The sequence below is a fragment of the Rhipicephalus microplus genome, chromosome X, assembly GCF_043290135.1.
Source record: "Rhipicephalus microplus isolate Deutch F79 chromosome X, USDA_Rmic, whole genome shotgun sequence".
Classification (NCBI taxonomy): Eukaryota; Metazoa; Arthropoda; class Arachnida; order Ixodida; family Ixodidae; genus Rhipicephalus; species Rhipicephalus microplus.
In genome coordinates, this window is record NC_134710.1 from 22,780,923 (window position 1) to 22,798,157 (window position 17,235).

General features: G+C 44.3%; 1 protein-coding gene across 4 annotated transcripts in view; it reads left to right on the forward strand.

Moving 5' to 3' along the window:
* The window catches only part of LOC119175723 (uncharacterized), a 194,346-nt gene that overhangs the window by 169,593 nt on the left and 7,518 nt on the right, over nucleotides 1-17,235 (forward strand). For 3 of the 4 annotated variants that reach the window (XM_037426674.2, XM_037426673.2, XM_075881952.1), the window contains 2 exons: nucleotides 1,897-2,119; nucleotides 5,701-5,853. In XM_037426674.2, the coding sequence (XP_037282571.2) occupies nucleotides 1,897-2,119; nucleotides 5,701-5,853 (376 nt within the window). Of the gene's footprint in view, nucleotides 1-1,896; nucleotides 2,120-5,700; nucleotides 5,854-17,235 lie in introns of those variants that run through there. The other variant, XR_012888133.1, reaches the window with a different exon arrangement.

A 17,235-nucleotide genomic window follows, 5' to 3' on the forward strand; every position in this document is an offset into this window, starting at 1 on the left:
TAGGCTTAAGCGATGGCATTGCTTTCGCGCTGGTTCTACATTTGCCTACAATGGTCTATATTGGCAAGTTGCGTCAGAGCGAGAACGGGCTGCTTAGTTTTCTTATTTTCTTTCATAAATGCATGACAGGTTTTATTGTATTAGGCTGCTTGTATTAAGGCACTGAAGACGTTCTATTGCTTTCGAACAGTACTCGGCGCATCATATGCGTGCCAAGCAACAATTCGAACAACGGCTGCTGTCATACTGGCCCCTTCTGGCAACCGCTCTCGCAAATACCCCTTGCCATATTGTCCCAAGATGCGAGAAACAGACGAAATAGGTGTACCGAATAATGTTTTTGAATACTACCTGCACTTACTTGGTAACAAAATCTGTGGGTAACAAACGTTGTGGTTGTAAAACAACCAGCTACCATGGTGACATTGTTGTACCTAAACGTCCTTGGTACATTTATTCCAGGTCACAATACCACAAATACCCTTTTGTGTACGCCAAGCTTGAAGTGTAAATAATGCTGTCAATTGCGATCTATAAGCCTTTCATGTTTGCACCTGCCGCAGCAATTTATGCAGTCACGAGAACAGCATGGAAAGACTTTAACTTCAAGACGTTAAATTTTATTGTCTTCATTCAAGTACATGTAAAATTTATAGCATAACAGAATAAAGTGGCCCTGTCTGCTAAGCGCGAAGTGTTGTCCACTACCAATGGCAACCATTACTTGAAATGTTTTTTTTTTGTTGGCTAACTACACAACTTTATTATGTTGACATTAAATAACAGATGTATACCCTAAATCATGCAAAAGTGTTGATGTATTATGACCTGACGGTCAGTATATGAAGTGAGGTTCTCATCCTGTTTTTCTTCGCAGAAAATCGTATAGTGATCAAGCCAAACGTATACCAAGTTTTTTAACACGAAAGTGTTTTACGTTCACGAACACTTCAGTGACACGTTTTCCTCACGAAGATGACGGCGAAAAATACGTAAATCAGAAAGCAACAAAAAGCAAAGAAAAACGTTCCGTCATCTGTAGTAGAACCCACGATACATTGGTCCATGACAACCGAGGCCGGGCACGCTATCCCACTTCGCCACGGTCACATTCTAGAAGCTTTAGAGACGCGCGTTATATATCTAAAACTGTGTTTTATAAGGGCTCTTGTTAAAATTAAGTAATGCATCATGAGCTTGTCATTCACGATAACTTCTTCAACGCGTTGTTTCTGCACGTCCGCCCGATTTCATGCGCTTCCAGCAGGAGAAGTGCAATATGGTCGATGCATTAGCGCAACGCCAGGTGGCGACATCACCCTTAGCCTCGGCGTTGCCCATAGCATCCATCCATAACAAACGTATTTGTGTGTCGCCTGGCTGTAACTTCGCGTTCTCCAGTTACGCTTGCCCCATGAAAAATTGCGCCCGACCAACAGCATAGGCACGGTGCGCTTTGCGTTTCTCTTTAGTGGGGCAGTTGTGTTCAATACACGCCGCGAGGAGGAGACTCGCCACTTAGCCTAAGTTCGGCGTCCATTCAGTGACGGCTCGCCCAGCTGTCACACTGCTGTCTCCGATTCCGCTCTCACCATTAACTACTGCAGCTACTGCAATTATTCATATAATCAAGGGTTAGTTTAATCAATGGTGATGGATGTTAGTCGTCGGAATGGAGATATATCATTAGACCAATGGGGGTGCGTTCATGTTAAACGATGCTATATTTGTCAAACGTCAAGATACATTGTGCAAGCTTATATTAATGTACAGTAAACATTATATTACTGTAAGGACGTCTCACTTTTGTGTTATACCGATTCCTATGACGGAGGAATAAACATGTTTCTTTTTTTGTTTTGTTTTTGCTTCCGCTATGTACACTTTACCTGACAGGCACGGCACAATGTCAACGAAAGCTACGACATTCCCGAGGCAGAGACCATGATTGAACAGATTCAGGTGCTCACGCACGACATAGTGACTTCGGACCCAACCTTCTATCAAGAGATCGCGAAGGTCGGTGGTGACCTTTGGCGGGACTCGTTTCACCAGTCTGACTTCAAGTTGGTTTGCAGCAGCCGTGGCTTCACCATTGATGATCACACGGCTCACTGCGGTGGGTATCTTCTTCTTTCCATATCAGAAAGCTCAAAAAAAGCCGAAAGCTATCGTACAGCAGTACTCGTCACGTGCGTTACATAGCCTAAACGAAACTTTCAGGCTGGCGTGACACATTCTTTCCTTTCCTATCTACAACATTTGCGACAAAGGGCATAAAAAATGCGTTTTCTGCTCCTTCAAATAAATGCGTAAAGTTGCAGCGTCAAAAGTGCTTCAACATTTCAATGGCATCTCACACGCTGGAGTCTTGAAAGACCTCTGACACCAAAATTCTGAAGTCGCCATGTTTTCGTTCGATTCATCTACATATTTGATGCATTATTAATGGTGATAGGTGTTACTCATCTGAGCAGGCAGCACATACCGACAGTGACACCAACATGGCCCGTTTAGTGACTACATGAGCCCTCTGTGACTTATAAGTGTGGCAGCTTGGGCTAGTTGGTATGGCAGGACGATAGTTCTAGTGCGAGAACAAAACGACGACACAGAGACACAGAGTCCTTCGTGTCCTTCTTGTCTCTGTGTCGTCGTTTTGTTCTCGCGCTAGAACTATCGTCCCACTGTGACGTTTCGCCGGTTTCACGAAAAATCTCAACGTCACCAGTATACTTGTATTGCGTGGGACATGACGCACGGTGTAAGAATAAGTCATGACCGAATAGCCTCTGTACTCCTTCCTTCCCCTTCGCTATCTTGGTGGCCTAGCCTAGTACAGTATTAGGGGGACACCACTCTTTACCGTCATTTTGGGGCTCAACCGTGGGTGCGTAACGCCTTATTTTAACTCGCTACCGTGAAAGACACCACATCGCATAGTTTCCTGCGCCGGTGCCGGCACCTTCGAAGGTGACGAAAGATTGAGGTTCATGTAAATGAATAAAACACCTGAGTTCGAGAGGGAATAGAATCAAGGCCTGCTATGTGGCAGTCAGGAGTTTCACCACAAAGCCACGGCAGTGCTTGAAAGTAAAAAAACATACAGTCGTCCTACAGTGCGAGTTAACACACTTAGCAGCAAGTCAGAGGATAAAAGTTTGGAAGAATTTAACATATTTTGCATGCAAATGTTGGTGCGCATGTTGAGTTGAAGGCACTGCTTTCCGATGATGGAAGGAATGTGGCTTCACGGCAGTATGTCAGATCCCCTCCACCCTTTTTGCTTTTTTGCGCTTTGTAGTTAAGGTGCAGGTTATGTAGAGCGATGGCGCGAGCAAATATCGCGTGTAAACAACGCCTGCCTATTTCGATACGCACGTGTGCGTATCCGTCAAACACCGGAAGCCTCTGGTGCACTCTATAACCCAAATTGTTCTCCAAAGTTGTACTCGGCGTGCTTGCTGGGATGCTGTGCGCACAGGTGACCTCAGATTCTCCTCATTAAACTGTGCTGATCACCGCCGAATTCGCGAGTAACGATAGGTACTTCGCGGCACCCATTGCGTTCACAAACTGGAGCGGAGAATTGCGGAGAAGCGAACCACTTCCGCGCACCAACCACGATGAGGAATCATGGGAGAAAACGCGGGATGGCAAGCGGCCGTTTCTTGTAGCGCGGCGCCCCCTGGCGTTATCAGAACGAATGAGAGGAAGCACCCATGAAAAGCACACGCCAACGTATTCGGAGGGAAAGCCAACTCCCTGAGGCGTTTAGCGCCCTCCCATGCTCGATGTATTCGGGCAATTTTTTTTTCGTACAGCCATATATTTTCATGTGCGTTGATGATGAAGCTTTTTTTTTTGTTCACGAATAATTAGATACACAGGAAAGTTTGATTCACCCCAGTTGGGTATCGTGGGGTTGGACTGTAGGAGGTGAGGATAGCGTAAGGCGTCACATCATGTGAATCGCGCAACGAGTGGGTGGTTTGAAAGCGCGTTTATTTCAAAGTGCTCATCCATAATTGATCATCCTCACAAACAGCATCAACGAAGTGTGGACCTGAGCGTATCATTTCATGGACGCGTAGCGGTACTTTGACAATTCGCAGTAGTATTAATTATCGCGTAGTGGGTTTGCCCTATAGACATGCATTCTGGGAGAGTTTAATACGTCTGTTAGTGCTCATTATTATTGCGTCTAACAAAGAAAACAAGTACTTAAATTTACACTTCATTCCTTAATACGTCCAATGTTACACGCACACACGTCCATTTCTTCGCAGCGTGGTTATGGCGCCTCCGAGACTACAGTAGAATAAGAAAACGATGCGCGCTCGGCCCGATCACTCTATCGGAATTTTCAGCTTGAAGTTCAAAGGTCCCTAGATCTTCATGACAGGTACTCTATGGTGCAGTGGCAAACTCCCAGTTGAACAAGGGTGCTCCTTGAAATCGCCCTTTTTAGCGCCGGTCATCTGTGACTGTCGATGGTGGGGCACCAGTTTCTTCAAATTTATGGCGCATGTCTTGAAGTGACGCCACAATTTATCATAATATAATGACACAAGCAGTTAAACGTCTGAGTATATGACGTTTCGATACTTTATTATCAGACAAAAACCGACTCATTAAGCAGCAAAATTTACAAGCAAAAATTTGGTTATCAGCAGTGCACGAAACTGCATCAGCTAGTGGAGGAGAACCTTTTCTCTTGTAAACAGCTTTTTAACGATGATGATGACAAGAACAGCGTGAAAGCAGAAACAGGATGAAAAGGCACAGCACAGACAAGTGTAGTTTTCTTCAAGCTGTAACCATAACGACGGGTATACTGGCTTGCCCCGACCCCAAACATACTCTTTAGATTTAAATGCCAACCTGCATAACATTATGCATCACGACAACCCAAGAAAATAGCGCTTCAAACCTTTTGACAATAATGTTCTCTCTCTGATTTAGGGGTGTGCCGTCCAAAGAATTCAGAAATACGTCGGCAATATTCATCACCTGGTAATGCTGCCGTATGGCTGCCTTCGCCTAATCTGAATTTATTAGAAGCTGTCATACATGTCGTATAATTAACTGGAAAACTACCAGCTGGAAAAACGCTCATGTGACTGCCAGGGAGGAAAATTTATCTCACCTTTATCTCGAGTCGTTGATACTACAAACCACGCCGCACTATCTAAATCGCACCGATGGTAATCTTCCTCCAGTGTATGCCAAGTGTCTTCGTCACGTCATTCGCCCCCCTTAAAAAGCTAGGCCGATTCTTTTACTGTGAACAAGGTTTTCGTGGGGTATCCGAAACATTAATACCTTTGCTTTTTAATAATTTTGGTCTGTGTTCAGATTTCCTCCTTTAAAAAGGCATATACAGGGGAAATTTTGCATGTTTTATTTTTTGAACAGTTTTTTAATCATATCACTGTACATTTCCTTTTTGTGCCGTGTATCTACAAATTTAATATTAAAAACACCATTCAGGCATTTGTTTCTTTGTCAAGGGGAGGGGATGGAGGGTGGTATCTTCTGGCTCCTCAGATTCTCCGAGAAATCTGAAATAAATTTCTTAGTTGCAAAGAAAGTCCACTGATATCATTTTTTTTTAAATCTGTGGGCTACTGAGTACATTGCCCACATTGGGCATTACCTTTTGCGTTATTGTCATATTCGCTGCCTTCCATGTTGCAGTGCAATGCCCGAGTGGCACATTCGAGGAGCACGGCTCGTGCTCATTGTGCCCCCAAAACCACTACCAGGACTCTGAGGGGCAGACAAGCTGCAAGCCTTGCCCCAAGCACACGTTCTCCTTCAAAGGGGCCAAAATGATTAAGGACTGCACAGGTGAGCATTCTCACACTCGCTTAGAAACAGAATGAACACTCCGAAAGGGCTGCAGTGATAGAGAAAGAAAAACGACATGTTGTATACGTATGGACCACAGCGTAAACAAGCTCAAGTGCTTGGTTATCAAATGCTATGGCTCTGCCGGGACGCGAAGTGTTTGGTGTCATTGACAATGCAATGCCCTGTGTCATTTTTGTTTCGTTATCAAGTTCTTTGGCGCTGCTTTGTCTAAATAAACTGATCTGTGTATACTAATACAATAAGCACAGAAACATAATATGATTTTATGGCATTGAATAAAAGAAAGTTCTAGTAACACTGAAGCAAACATTGCTAGTAACTGCTGGCAACTCATAGTTAACTTGAACCAAAGGAATGCATTCACTCTGCATATGCGAAGTCCTTCGTCAACTATTCTCATTCGTAGCATTGTTTTTGCCTATGTAGGGAGAAGTTGCAGAGTCGGACGTTGATGACGACAGGATGCCGGCAGGCTATGCAACGCTAATCACGCGCGAGAATGTGGCGTTTAATCATTCAGCAACAGTACCAGGGCACCCGGACAAGTGCGTTCATGATTCAGCGAAACAGATTGCCTCTGCCTATCGGGTAGAAGAAACTTCGTGCTATACAACGAACCTATATTGTACTTGCTTTTCTTCATCAACGAAGATACATACAGACAGATTATAGGAAGCACGGCAACTTCATGTTACGCTAGAATTAGACGCGCATGACCTTTGGAAGAACAAGTCACAATAATCAGCCCTTGCACACGGTAACTTTTAGGCAGTATCCCGTATTTGTGTAGAGTGGCTAATGTTCGTGTAGATGAGGGCACGTTTGAGCTCCAGGTTATTCGGTGGTTGCTCAACATATTCAGCCTCCCATGTTCTAGTGTTCACTATGTCTTCTTGGAATGTGTCCATTGTTGTTATTCCGTATGTTAGAGGTATTACGATGTCCCCATAGGTTGTTTCTTTTATTGCTTTAAATAAATGCCTGCACTTTTTTTTATGTTTCTTATACAAATCAGTTCTGATGGACCCTGTAAGGTGATAGGAAAGCTGATTTTTTTCACTCTCTTATATGACTTGCAAAGTTCTTCAAGCTATCATCGCAAAATTGAAAACGTGATCAAATCTCCTTTGAATAGTTTCGTTTCTTTGGCATGTATATTTCTTATTTTTTGCGACAACGCTGAAGTTTTAAAGTTTCGTATCCACAGTGCTTATCATTGTTTTTATGTAACACACCTATGATCATGCCCCATAGTAGCGGGTGTGAATTCACTACTCTGTTAAAATTGCTAATGTTAAAGTGGAACACTGCATGCATCATTCTGTACACACATGCAATAGCAAAGTTCAAAAACATGTTTACCAGTAAAACGTAACTGTGCATTCTCCTCACACTCGGAAGTGACGGTGCTATCATAATTTGTAGCTGAGCCCTGGTCACACCTAATGCATTTCGGAGAACACAAAGGAACTGTCCACAAGCACTGAGTGACTTAATCGCATATGTGAATTTCGCTTGTTGATTTGTCCGATTAGGAAAGCCTCGTAATGTGTTCTACAAAAGGTTTGGCTGTTACAGCGCATTAAAAAAAAACTCTTAGAAATGAAACCATGAGTAGAACTAGATAATAACAAATTGCGAATATGGTAATAAAAATGGGAAAACATTAAGTGCTGAATCAGATTTCACAAATTTCATACAGCTAAGTAGGATATACGACTGCTTTGGTCCATCACGCTGAGAGAATGAGCAGAACGACACAACAGCGACGGTATGAAATAATTCAACGAACATCACTATGCAGTTCAGATACAACATCTCCGTGCAGTGAAAAGCCCCGCCGCGGTGGTCTAGTGGCTAAGGCACTCGGCTGCTGACCCGCAGGGCGCGGGTTCGAATCCCGGCTGCGGCGGCTGCATTTCCGATGGAGGCGGAAATGTTGTAGGCCCGTGTGCTCAGATTTGGGTGCACGTTAAAGAACCCCAGGTGGTCGAAATTTCCGGAGCCCTCCACTACGGCGTCTCTCATAATCATATAGTGGTTGTGGGACGTTAAACCCCACATATCAATCAATCAATCCGTGCAGTGAAAACATAAACTCTGCGAACGACTCCATAGCAGAAAACGCTTAACACTACAAGTACACTGCAGATTACACAATGAAAAAAGAGTGAGCCCTCTCATGCGAAAAAGGGTCACGACACGTGATTGAATGTTGCATAGTGAGACAAGCCACAATGCTGCGAAAGGAGTCTTCGAGTACAGAATGCGAAAAATGTGAGGAAAAAACTTCCCGAGTTGTGAGTGCAAAAACATTGGGCCCAATTGAATGCCGCTGAGTGGTTCTTCAAGTGTTTCATTACGACTAGTGTCGCCGGCATCCTTAGCGACGACAGATGGCCATCAACGCCTATGAAGCTGCATGGCTTGGGAGAAAAACATTATGACCACTGCCAGATGACATTAGGCCTGAGCACTCTGTTCTATATTCGTCGTCCTATATATATGGACAGAAATTTCCATTGCCAAGCTGGTCATGACGATAGCTGTGACGCCAAAACAGAGATCCAAGTAGCAGCACCGTGATGAAGCAGAGTGTACAGGCACTCATGCGACCTACACAGGGTCGCATGAACTTTTTTTGCCCATATGGATATTTTATAAAAATGCTACGACAGCCACGCTTCTGTCGTCTTTGCGCGCGAACTCATCGTCATGATGGAAATATATAGGCGACGGTAAACTGACAAAAAGTGACTTATTAACAAAAATTCATAAAAACTTCCTAAATATTCACTCGAGGGGCTCATCGTTTACAATTCAAAATTTTAGGCTATAACAATTTATAGCATGCCTGTTTTTTTAAGCAAACATAAGCGTTGGACCTATTCGAAGGTGGCAGGTTTGGATCCTGCCGGTGGCAAGTTATGGTATGGTCCACTTTTCTGTCTTCACATTTATATACACTACAATTACTTCAAATATCATCTCCTATACTTTCCCTCGCACCACTGTTCTCATTAATACTGTGTCTAAAAAAACTAGCCCTTAAAATTGCACGGACCTATTTAGAGGCATTTATAAGCGAATCTTGAGGCCGGCACCGAAGCTTACCGCACATGGGGTGCGGGAAAAGTGGGGCCACTCTGTTACATCAGATGCCCGATGGCAAAGAGGTGAAATTTTATATAAGGCGCGCCGTAAGTGTGCAGGCAGTACTAGACTTGGTTTACCTTCGAAATAGATTTTTCAAGCGATCCCCAATTAAGAAAACAACGGTCACAATCCCACACATTGCAAATAATTATAAAATGAGAGGTCACTTTTCCCGACGAAAGTGTTTTATCTGTATGGGGTGTAATAACGGGCTCACGAATTGCATTTGCTAAGAATTCCAGGTCTTTTAAGGGAACTAGTAACAAAGAGAGACATGCTTTTATTGATATGTGGGGTTTAACTTCCCAAAACCGTCATATGATCATGAGAGACGCTGTCGAGGACTCTGGAAATTTCGACCACTTCAGGTTCCTTAACGTGCGTCCAAATCTGACCTCACAGGCCTACAGCATTTTCGCCTCCATTGCAAATGGAGCCACCATAGCCGGGATTTGATCCCGTGACCTGTGGGTCAACAGCCGTGCACCTTAGCCACTAGACCACCGCAGCGGGGCAAAAGAGATGCTGAGCACTATTTGTCCGGAACGCATCTTAAAGTTTATGGGACAGTGGTTATCAGCCATGGAAGGTTCAGGGGCCTCTTGCTGTGAGAGAAAAAGAAAAGGTGGTGATGAGTCATAAATTAACACAATCTGCCATGTTAGATGGGGGCATTTCGTTTCTTCCTGGCAAGGAATGGTCAAACTAAGTACCACGCCAATTCGATTTTAATTGGTTGTCGATGACTTCTTCAGTCTTCAGCCACAATTTAACATATTTCTAGCTATGTTTTCTATTGAACTATGCAAGGCTATAAATAGTATAACGGCGTGGATATGTCACCGAAAACTACAACAAAAGCATTACAACCATTTCATAACGAAAGAGGAAAACACAAGTCAGCTTTACCGCAATAAAATCTTGTTGTGCAGTGAAGCTTAAAAAAAAGTTTATACAACTTGAAGGAGAAAGATAAACTAGCTCTGCCGTTATTCGGAATTGTTATGAGGCAAAGTATAAAAAAAGTTGGAAGGGGCTGTTGTCACGATTCACAGGACATAGCCTGGCTACCTTTTTTTTTTGAAGGGGGGATGTAAGGGGTAGTTAAAAATGGGACCCGCCCCCCCCCCCCCCCCAAATCGCTACACAGTCACTTGAGAACCACCGTGACATGGTGTGTCGTGAGAATAATCACTGCCTTTTTCTTTGTTGTAGGCTAACGTTTTATCGTCCCACCGGTAACATGAGAGAAGTGGCTTCACTTTCGGGGCGAAATTTTCACTCTACCATTTTTTAAAATAATCTCTTTGGCCACTGCTGGAAATTGTCGTGGAGAGCGGCCATTCATCTCGCTCAGAACAACGAATTGATTTACCTTCATGGGTGATGTTGCCTGTTTTTTTTTTTTCGAGCTGTGCGCAGGAAGACCGCAATATAAACGTTTTTCCCCCTCTTAAACATTAAACTTACTGATTGCCACTGCAGTGCTTCTGCTCGCATACAGGCGAAAGAAAATGTTGCTCCCGTGTATTTTTTTAAGAAACAAAGACATAAGGGCTACACATAGCACGCAAAGAATCTCCGGTCTCAATGTGCTCGTCAGACGACTTGCCGTTTCTCCTGACCAGTTTCTCCTTCGACGTGCCTGAATTCAAATGCCGCCACTTTCTCATCCCGATCAAGATGATATGTTCTCACGAAACAGAGCTCTCGTGGTTTCTGCGCGTCGGGCCCGGACAGTTTCGACATCTGCCTTAAAATATTATGAATATTTCAAATGAATCCCTTTCTTTATGATTTCTAAAATATGTATGTGGCTAATTGGGACGGCTTTACACATCCCCATATAAACAAGTGCCTGAAATCTCATAAATAAAGTGTTGATGAATGAAATTGTTCCAATTAATCATTTCAGTGTCATTTCAGCCGGAGCAACGTGCTTTCTCATCGACGTATTGTTTGTGTGCGAGAACGACATGAGCGGGATTGTCGTTGTAGTTTTGTAACGATCTATGTTGTCTAAAACGCACGCATGCATGCACACCTGCGGGCGCATGCTGGATTGTACCCTCGGCTTCAGCGGTCGATTGAGTCAACATGTTTACTTTACTATTTTGCACTGCACAAGATATTGACAGCGTAAAATTTCCCAACTCTTTTGGTATATAAAATTCTCACTCTAGCGAGACCATGGCTAAGTTGGAACGCTGAGGTGAGCCTGTTCGGACGAATAACAGCATTGCGAGCGAGTGCAAGCTGACAGTGAACGTTCCTCTCGCTCTGCTCTGACGGGGCGCAGACAACCGTAATTAAGGTAGCGTTTCACTGTTCAAGACGCCGGATTTATCGCTCGTTCATCCATTTGACGCTTTCAATTCAACAAAGTAATAAACCTGCTTTTTAGTGAAATTAGTAATACCACTCCTTAATTTGTGTAGCACATTCATAGCTATGCAACTATCCAAACCGACAAAAATTATGCATATTGTTTCTATACGCCCCTCTACTTCTTAGTTTCCACTTCTTCAGAACAGTAAAGCAGAAACATATAGAGGAAGCCCAGCGATACGATCGCGGCTCGTACAAATTTCAGGGGATCCGAATTTTTCTGTGGTCGCGTTCAAGGCCCATTAGGCTGCTGTTACGGTTGGTTGCGAACCAGTTTTCACCCTGAGACGTTTGATACAAACTTAAGCTGCCACGTACGTACGAACAGGCGCTGCCTGCGCTGTGCACGGATGACAAAGTAATCACGCGCATGCACGGGAACCCAAGCGCGGGCATGCACGAGCACCTGCCCACACTTTGATTGGCACGGGAAACTACCAAATTTCGAGCAAACCTCCGGGGGCACAGATCTCCCGAAAAACATCCCTAACACCACCCCGATAAGAAAATAACAAAAAATGCCAGTGGTTCTAAATATTCTGGCCTTCTACAATCGCGTGCAAATCGCTCCTTAGGTCGATTTCTTATAGTGTTCTGGAGTCATGTTAAACCGCCTATACTGTGCTTTGGAGGGGGCTGCTATACCGGGTGTTCAAAATTAAGCTTTATGATTTTTTTAAAATTAGGCGCTCGAAGGCACGTGAGAACCACTTGTGCAAATAAGTTAAGCGGCCAGGGGGACAGAAAGTTAGATGATAATTATCGCTGTCAGCAGCCCAATTAACTAAAATTTAATAATTAACTTTTTACTGGCTGCGGTAAGTTGGCATGTTTATATTGAAAAAATGTAGGCAGTGGTGTTTGTACACAGTTTCAGTTGGAAGATTTTTTCTAGCACGCCTGTGTTCCGAGATATCCGGCTCCAAAGTTTAATTGTCTTTCGCACGATTACGCATGCAAGAGGGTGAGGGTCCGCGCAAAGCTCCTCCCTAAAGTGACGCATCTGTTGCGTGTGGTGTTTAGTGTGTGAAGAGGGTGGAAGCGTAGGCATAGGTGATAGCAATTACCCTTGCCCTCTTCGGCCGGCGAAATCAAAATGTGACAGCGCGGTGCGCCATGAGCCTTACGCATGATCCTGATGAACGCGATAACAGGAGACCATTTTTCGCGACGTTTTTTCGTGACTTTAGATCACACTGAGACATCTTCTTGTGAACGCGTTAGCAGGACCGTCCTGCACTAGGGTGCCTCCGGTTAGAGCACAGCGTCTCTGCATTGAAGGTCTACCAAGGAAATCCACGTGGAGTCCTTTCGAGCTAATATGGCTGCTTCTGGCGTGAGGTATTCTACCAAAGTAAAAGTAGACGTGGTGCTTGCAATGGCTGAAATGAATGGCAACGCTTCGTTAGCAATGGAGCTTTACGCGTCTCGCCACCCACACCGTCCCCTTCCAACAAGGCCCACTTTCACAAACCTGTTTCGACGCTTCTGCACAACAGGCTCTGTCCACCTTCCGAGACGGACCAGGAAGGCAATCGTCGATGAAGACTTTGAAATCGACGTTGTCGCGTGCGTAACCTCGATGCCAGAGCTCAGCATCCGACAGATTGCCGATCAGTGCGGTCGCAGCATCGGAACAGTCACAAATGTTTTAAGAAAGCACAAGTTCCATCCATATCACGTTTACCTTCATCAGGACCTAAATGAGGCGGACTTTGAAAGGCGAGTTGACTTCTGCAATTGGGGCCTCATCAAAACTGATCAAGAAAATGACTTTTTGCACAGAATAATTTGGACTGATGAAGCTCGGTTTTGCCGAAATGGAAGTGTTAATCTTCACAACGCCCATTATTGGGCACAAGAAAACCCACACTGGCTGAGGCAGCACAAGCATCAAGTTCGCTGGAGTGTGAATGTGTGGTGCGGCATACTCGGGGACAGGATCATCGGACCTCACTTTTTTGAGGACAACTTGAACGGAAAGATGTACACAGAAGAAATATTAGGTGTTGTCATTGATGATCTTGTCTGCAGTCTTTCCCTGAATGACCTGCGCCAAGTATGGTTTCAGCACGATGGAGCACCACCACATTTTTCTACCAGGGCGAAGAACTGGTTGGACAGACGTTTTCCACAACAGTGGATTGGGCGCGCAGGAGCGATGTTTTGGCCACCAAGATCACCTGACCTTTCTCCGCTCGACTTTTTCCTTTGGGGCTACGTTAAAGATCGAGTTTACGTAACAGAGCCCAGCGATGTTAATGACATGAAGGACAGGATAACATCTGCCTGTGCGAGTATTCCTGCAGAAGTACTGCGCCGAGTCATCGAGTCGACGCGACAGCGGTTCATGCTTTGCGTTGCTGCCGAAGGCAGGCATTTTGAACACTTTTTGGGGCATTGACGTCTTGAGAGGTGAAGAGTTTCGATGAGATTTGTGCATGACCGAAATATGCTTATGTAGCAGCAGGAAATATGCGTTAGCAAGGATAAAACTGTTTCAGTTATTATTGGTGGAGTTGTTGCTCTTGTTTCAATAAAAGTTACAGTACTCGGACATCAGCAGTCACGCTATTCGCGTAGCCCAGGCAACGACCACGCATGCTTCTCTAGTGATTATTACGCACGCGCACTGGCATCCAGATTCTCCGCTCGCACCATTATCTCGGCATGGTATCTGCCACTATCGTTAGAGGCTCTGCAGTTGCGTGTTACGACACTGGTTGCAAGCGTTCTTCGATTTTTGATTTCGACGGCCGAAGAGGGCAAGGGTAATTGCTATCACCTATGCCTACGCTTCCACCCTCTTCACACACTAAACACCACACGCAACAGATGCGTCACTTTAGGGAGGAGCTTTGCGCGGACCCTCACCCTCTTGCATGCGTAATCGTGCGAAAGACAATTAAACTTTGGAGCCGGATATCTCGGAACACAGGCGTGCTAGAAAAAATCTTCCAACTGAAACTGTGTACAAACACCACTGCCTACATTTTTTCAATATAAACATGCCAACTTACCGCAGCCAGTAAAAAGTTAATTATTAAATTTTAGTTAATTGGGCTGCTGACAGCGATAATTATCATCTAACTTTCTGTCCCCCTGGCCGCTTAACTTATTTGCACAAGTGGTTCTCACGTGCCTTCGAGCGCCTAATTTTAAAAAAATCATAAAGCTTAATTTTGAACACCCGGTATATATGTCACTGGTCACAACACATCTGGTTCGCAAATTACACGTGCGCGCACGTGTCGTGTATTATTACGATGGCAATTATATGGACACTCTCGTCAGAATTTTGCCACCGGTGTCGGCGCCGCCATCACTCACCGTACATGTATACGGATCTATATATGAAAAGTGCAAGAAAGAAAAAAGTTCCTAAAAAGTACCCTGTTGCGCGGAATAGAACTGCGGTCCTCTGAATTGTGAGTGCGAGGCGTTAATCACTGAGCCACCGAGTAGCACGTTCTTTCTGTGCAAACTGCAAGCTATCTTTATCTACCACTCACCGCTGCTGACGAGCTTCTCAGGGGGGGGGGGGGGGGGTCTATCTTGTTTTCAGCATTACCAGCAAGATGGCGCAACGAGTGCACGTAGCAACATCGTCACGACGCGGTGGCCACACTCTCATCTCCCTCGCGCACTTTACCCCGCGAAGAGCAAGGGGGTCGGCGCTCCGTCGCACGCCCTTATCTCGCAGTAGGGAGGATCGTACGTCTTGGCTGGCGTTCGGCTTTTATCAGAACGATTCTGTTCTAGTTACCGGGCGCACAAAGCTCACTGCAATCATTGCACAGTCTACGTTTGGGAAAAAAGCGCGCTTTGCATGCGCGTGACCTTCCAATTTGTTGCTATCGCGTTCATTGCTTCGCCTTCGTGGTAAATCTGTAACTTTTTTACAAATACGTTAGATCGTTTACATCTAAAAACTTTATTGCAGTGACTCAGAGCTGTCTATAATGACGTTAATGTGGCCCCGGGAAATATTAAACGAAAACGTGTGCCAATTTTCTTTCTTCGCATGCTAATTTTCCATGTTTTGTGGTGATACGAATTTCTAATTATTCAAATATATTTGGTGACCCCACGAGATTCGTATAAACCAGGTCTCACTGTATCTTCTAAGCAAAACATGAATGATAAATGTTCTAGTCACCTATATGCAAACAGATAGCAAGTTAAGTCGCGGGGGGAGGGGGTGAAGCGCAGGAAAGTACAGAGGCGTGTGTCTTCTTCGAGGGCCATTGCTACTGACTGCCGATTCAAAATTCTTGTGAGATCAGTTATTGGACAAAAAACAAGAAACATGCACATATTGCGCATTTGTTTCGTGCGTCGTACTATTCTAAAATTTCAACTAGAGGCGGCACCAGCCAGATGAATGCTTTCTTTTTCTATTACATAAAGCACAGATGCACCATAAGCAGAGTCCTGGTTCTCCCATAAACTCTTCAGTGATCATTCTTAACCTTACGTGGTGCGAAAGTCGACAAGTCTTTATAGATCCTATCCAGAAGTGGCAGAACATTAAATTGTGTCAACGGTGCAGTCAGTCGGTTTGCTGCGAAGTTCAGCAGCGCTTGATTTGTATTTGCTTTTTGTTCATCAATCATCCTTATGATTTATTGTGCCTTAAAAACTCTTCTCAGGGCATTACATAGAGGATGGGTGGGGACAAGATTGTTATTAGTAGTATAGACATTATTATACTATGGTACGAAAATTTGTTGCATGCCGCGTGCTGGAAAGGTTCAAAAATGGCGATTTACTCACAACAATTAACTAAGGTGGATTGCTCTTGCCTCGTTTGAAGAATAAGGAATCCTCACGACCACTCTTGGATACATTCAAAACAGTCCTAGAGTTTTTTTGTTGTTTTTTGTACTATGTTAATGTCTTCATTTAACGCGCGAGAAAACCACAATAGCTTAATTTGCTGTGGCAACATAGTTCAGATTCGCAATATGCACATACTTACTAAGTGAAGCAGTGAAACAACTTTACTGACGATCCGACATTAAGGGCGAAGGGGTAGGGGACGTCCAAGAGCAGCAATTTACTCGCGTCAGACCCTTGGGGTCACCGCTTTCGGCCACTGGCGTTCCAGTTACTAAAACATTTCAGCTGACGAGGTAGTCTTTTTTATGAGAGCTTACGGTCGAGTCTGCCCAAGTTGCCCTAAATAAAGGGTTTTGGATGCTCTGTTGCTCACAGCTGTAGTCGTACGAAACGCAACTTGGATATGGATAGCACCATTAAAAATAGTGAGCGAAGTACTCAGTGTAGCAACCAATAACGAATAATAGTGTTTTGGAAAACGTTAGGCGTTGCAAAATTTATCATAAAACTTCACTCCGCATAATCCGACAGCCAGAGCAAAGAAGAGTGCTCGAAGAGTTGTGTTGATTCGCAGAGTCATCACTGGAACCGCCGTCAGTCCACTGTTCACACAGACTATGAGAAATATCTCGGCAAATTTAGCCGAGGTTGACCTCATAAATACTCTCTCTTCAAAATATGGCCGCAATCACGTTGAAGAAACGGCTATGTCAAGACCTTTGAGTTAGAAAAAAAGTCATTACAGGTAAATTAACACTCAATTTGAGCTCTTCTGGAACAAGCACTATGACGCTTGCTGATTCTACGAAGCGACTCAAGATCAACACGAACGTGAAGTCCTTTGGTGCATCACTAGAATTTAAAGGCTAAAGCTCACCGGTGCAGACTTAGTGATATCTCAACTGTTGAAAGGACTTGAAATGAACCACGAACAAATGTCCAAGACGGAATAAGTGCGTTAGATTTGATGCC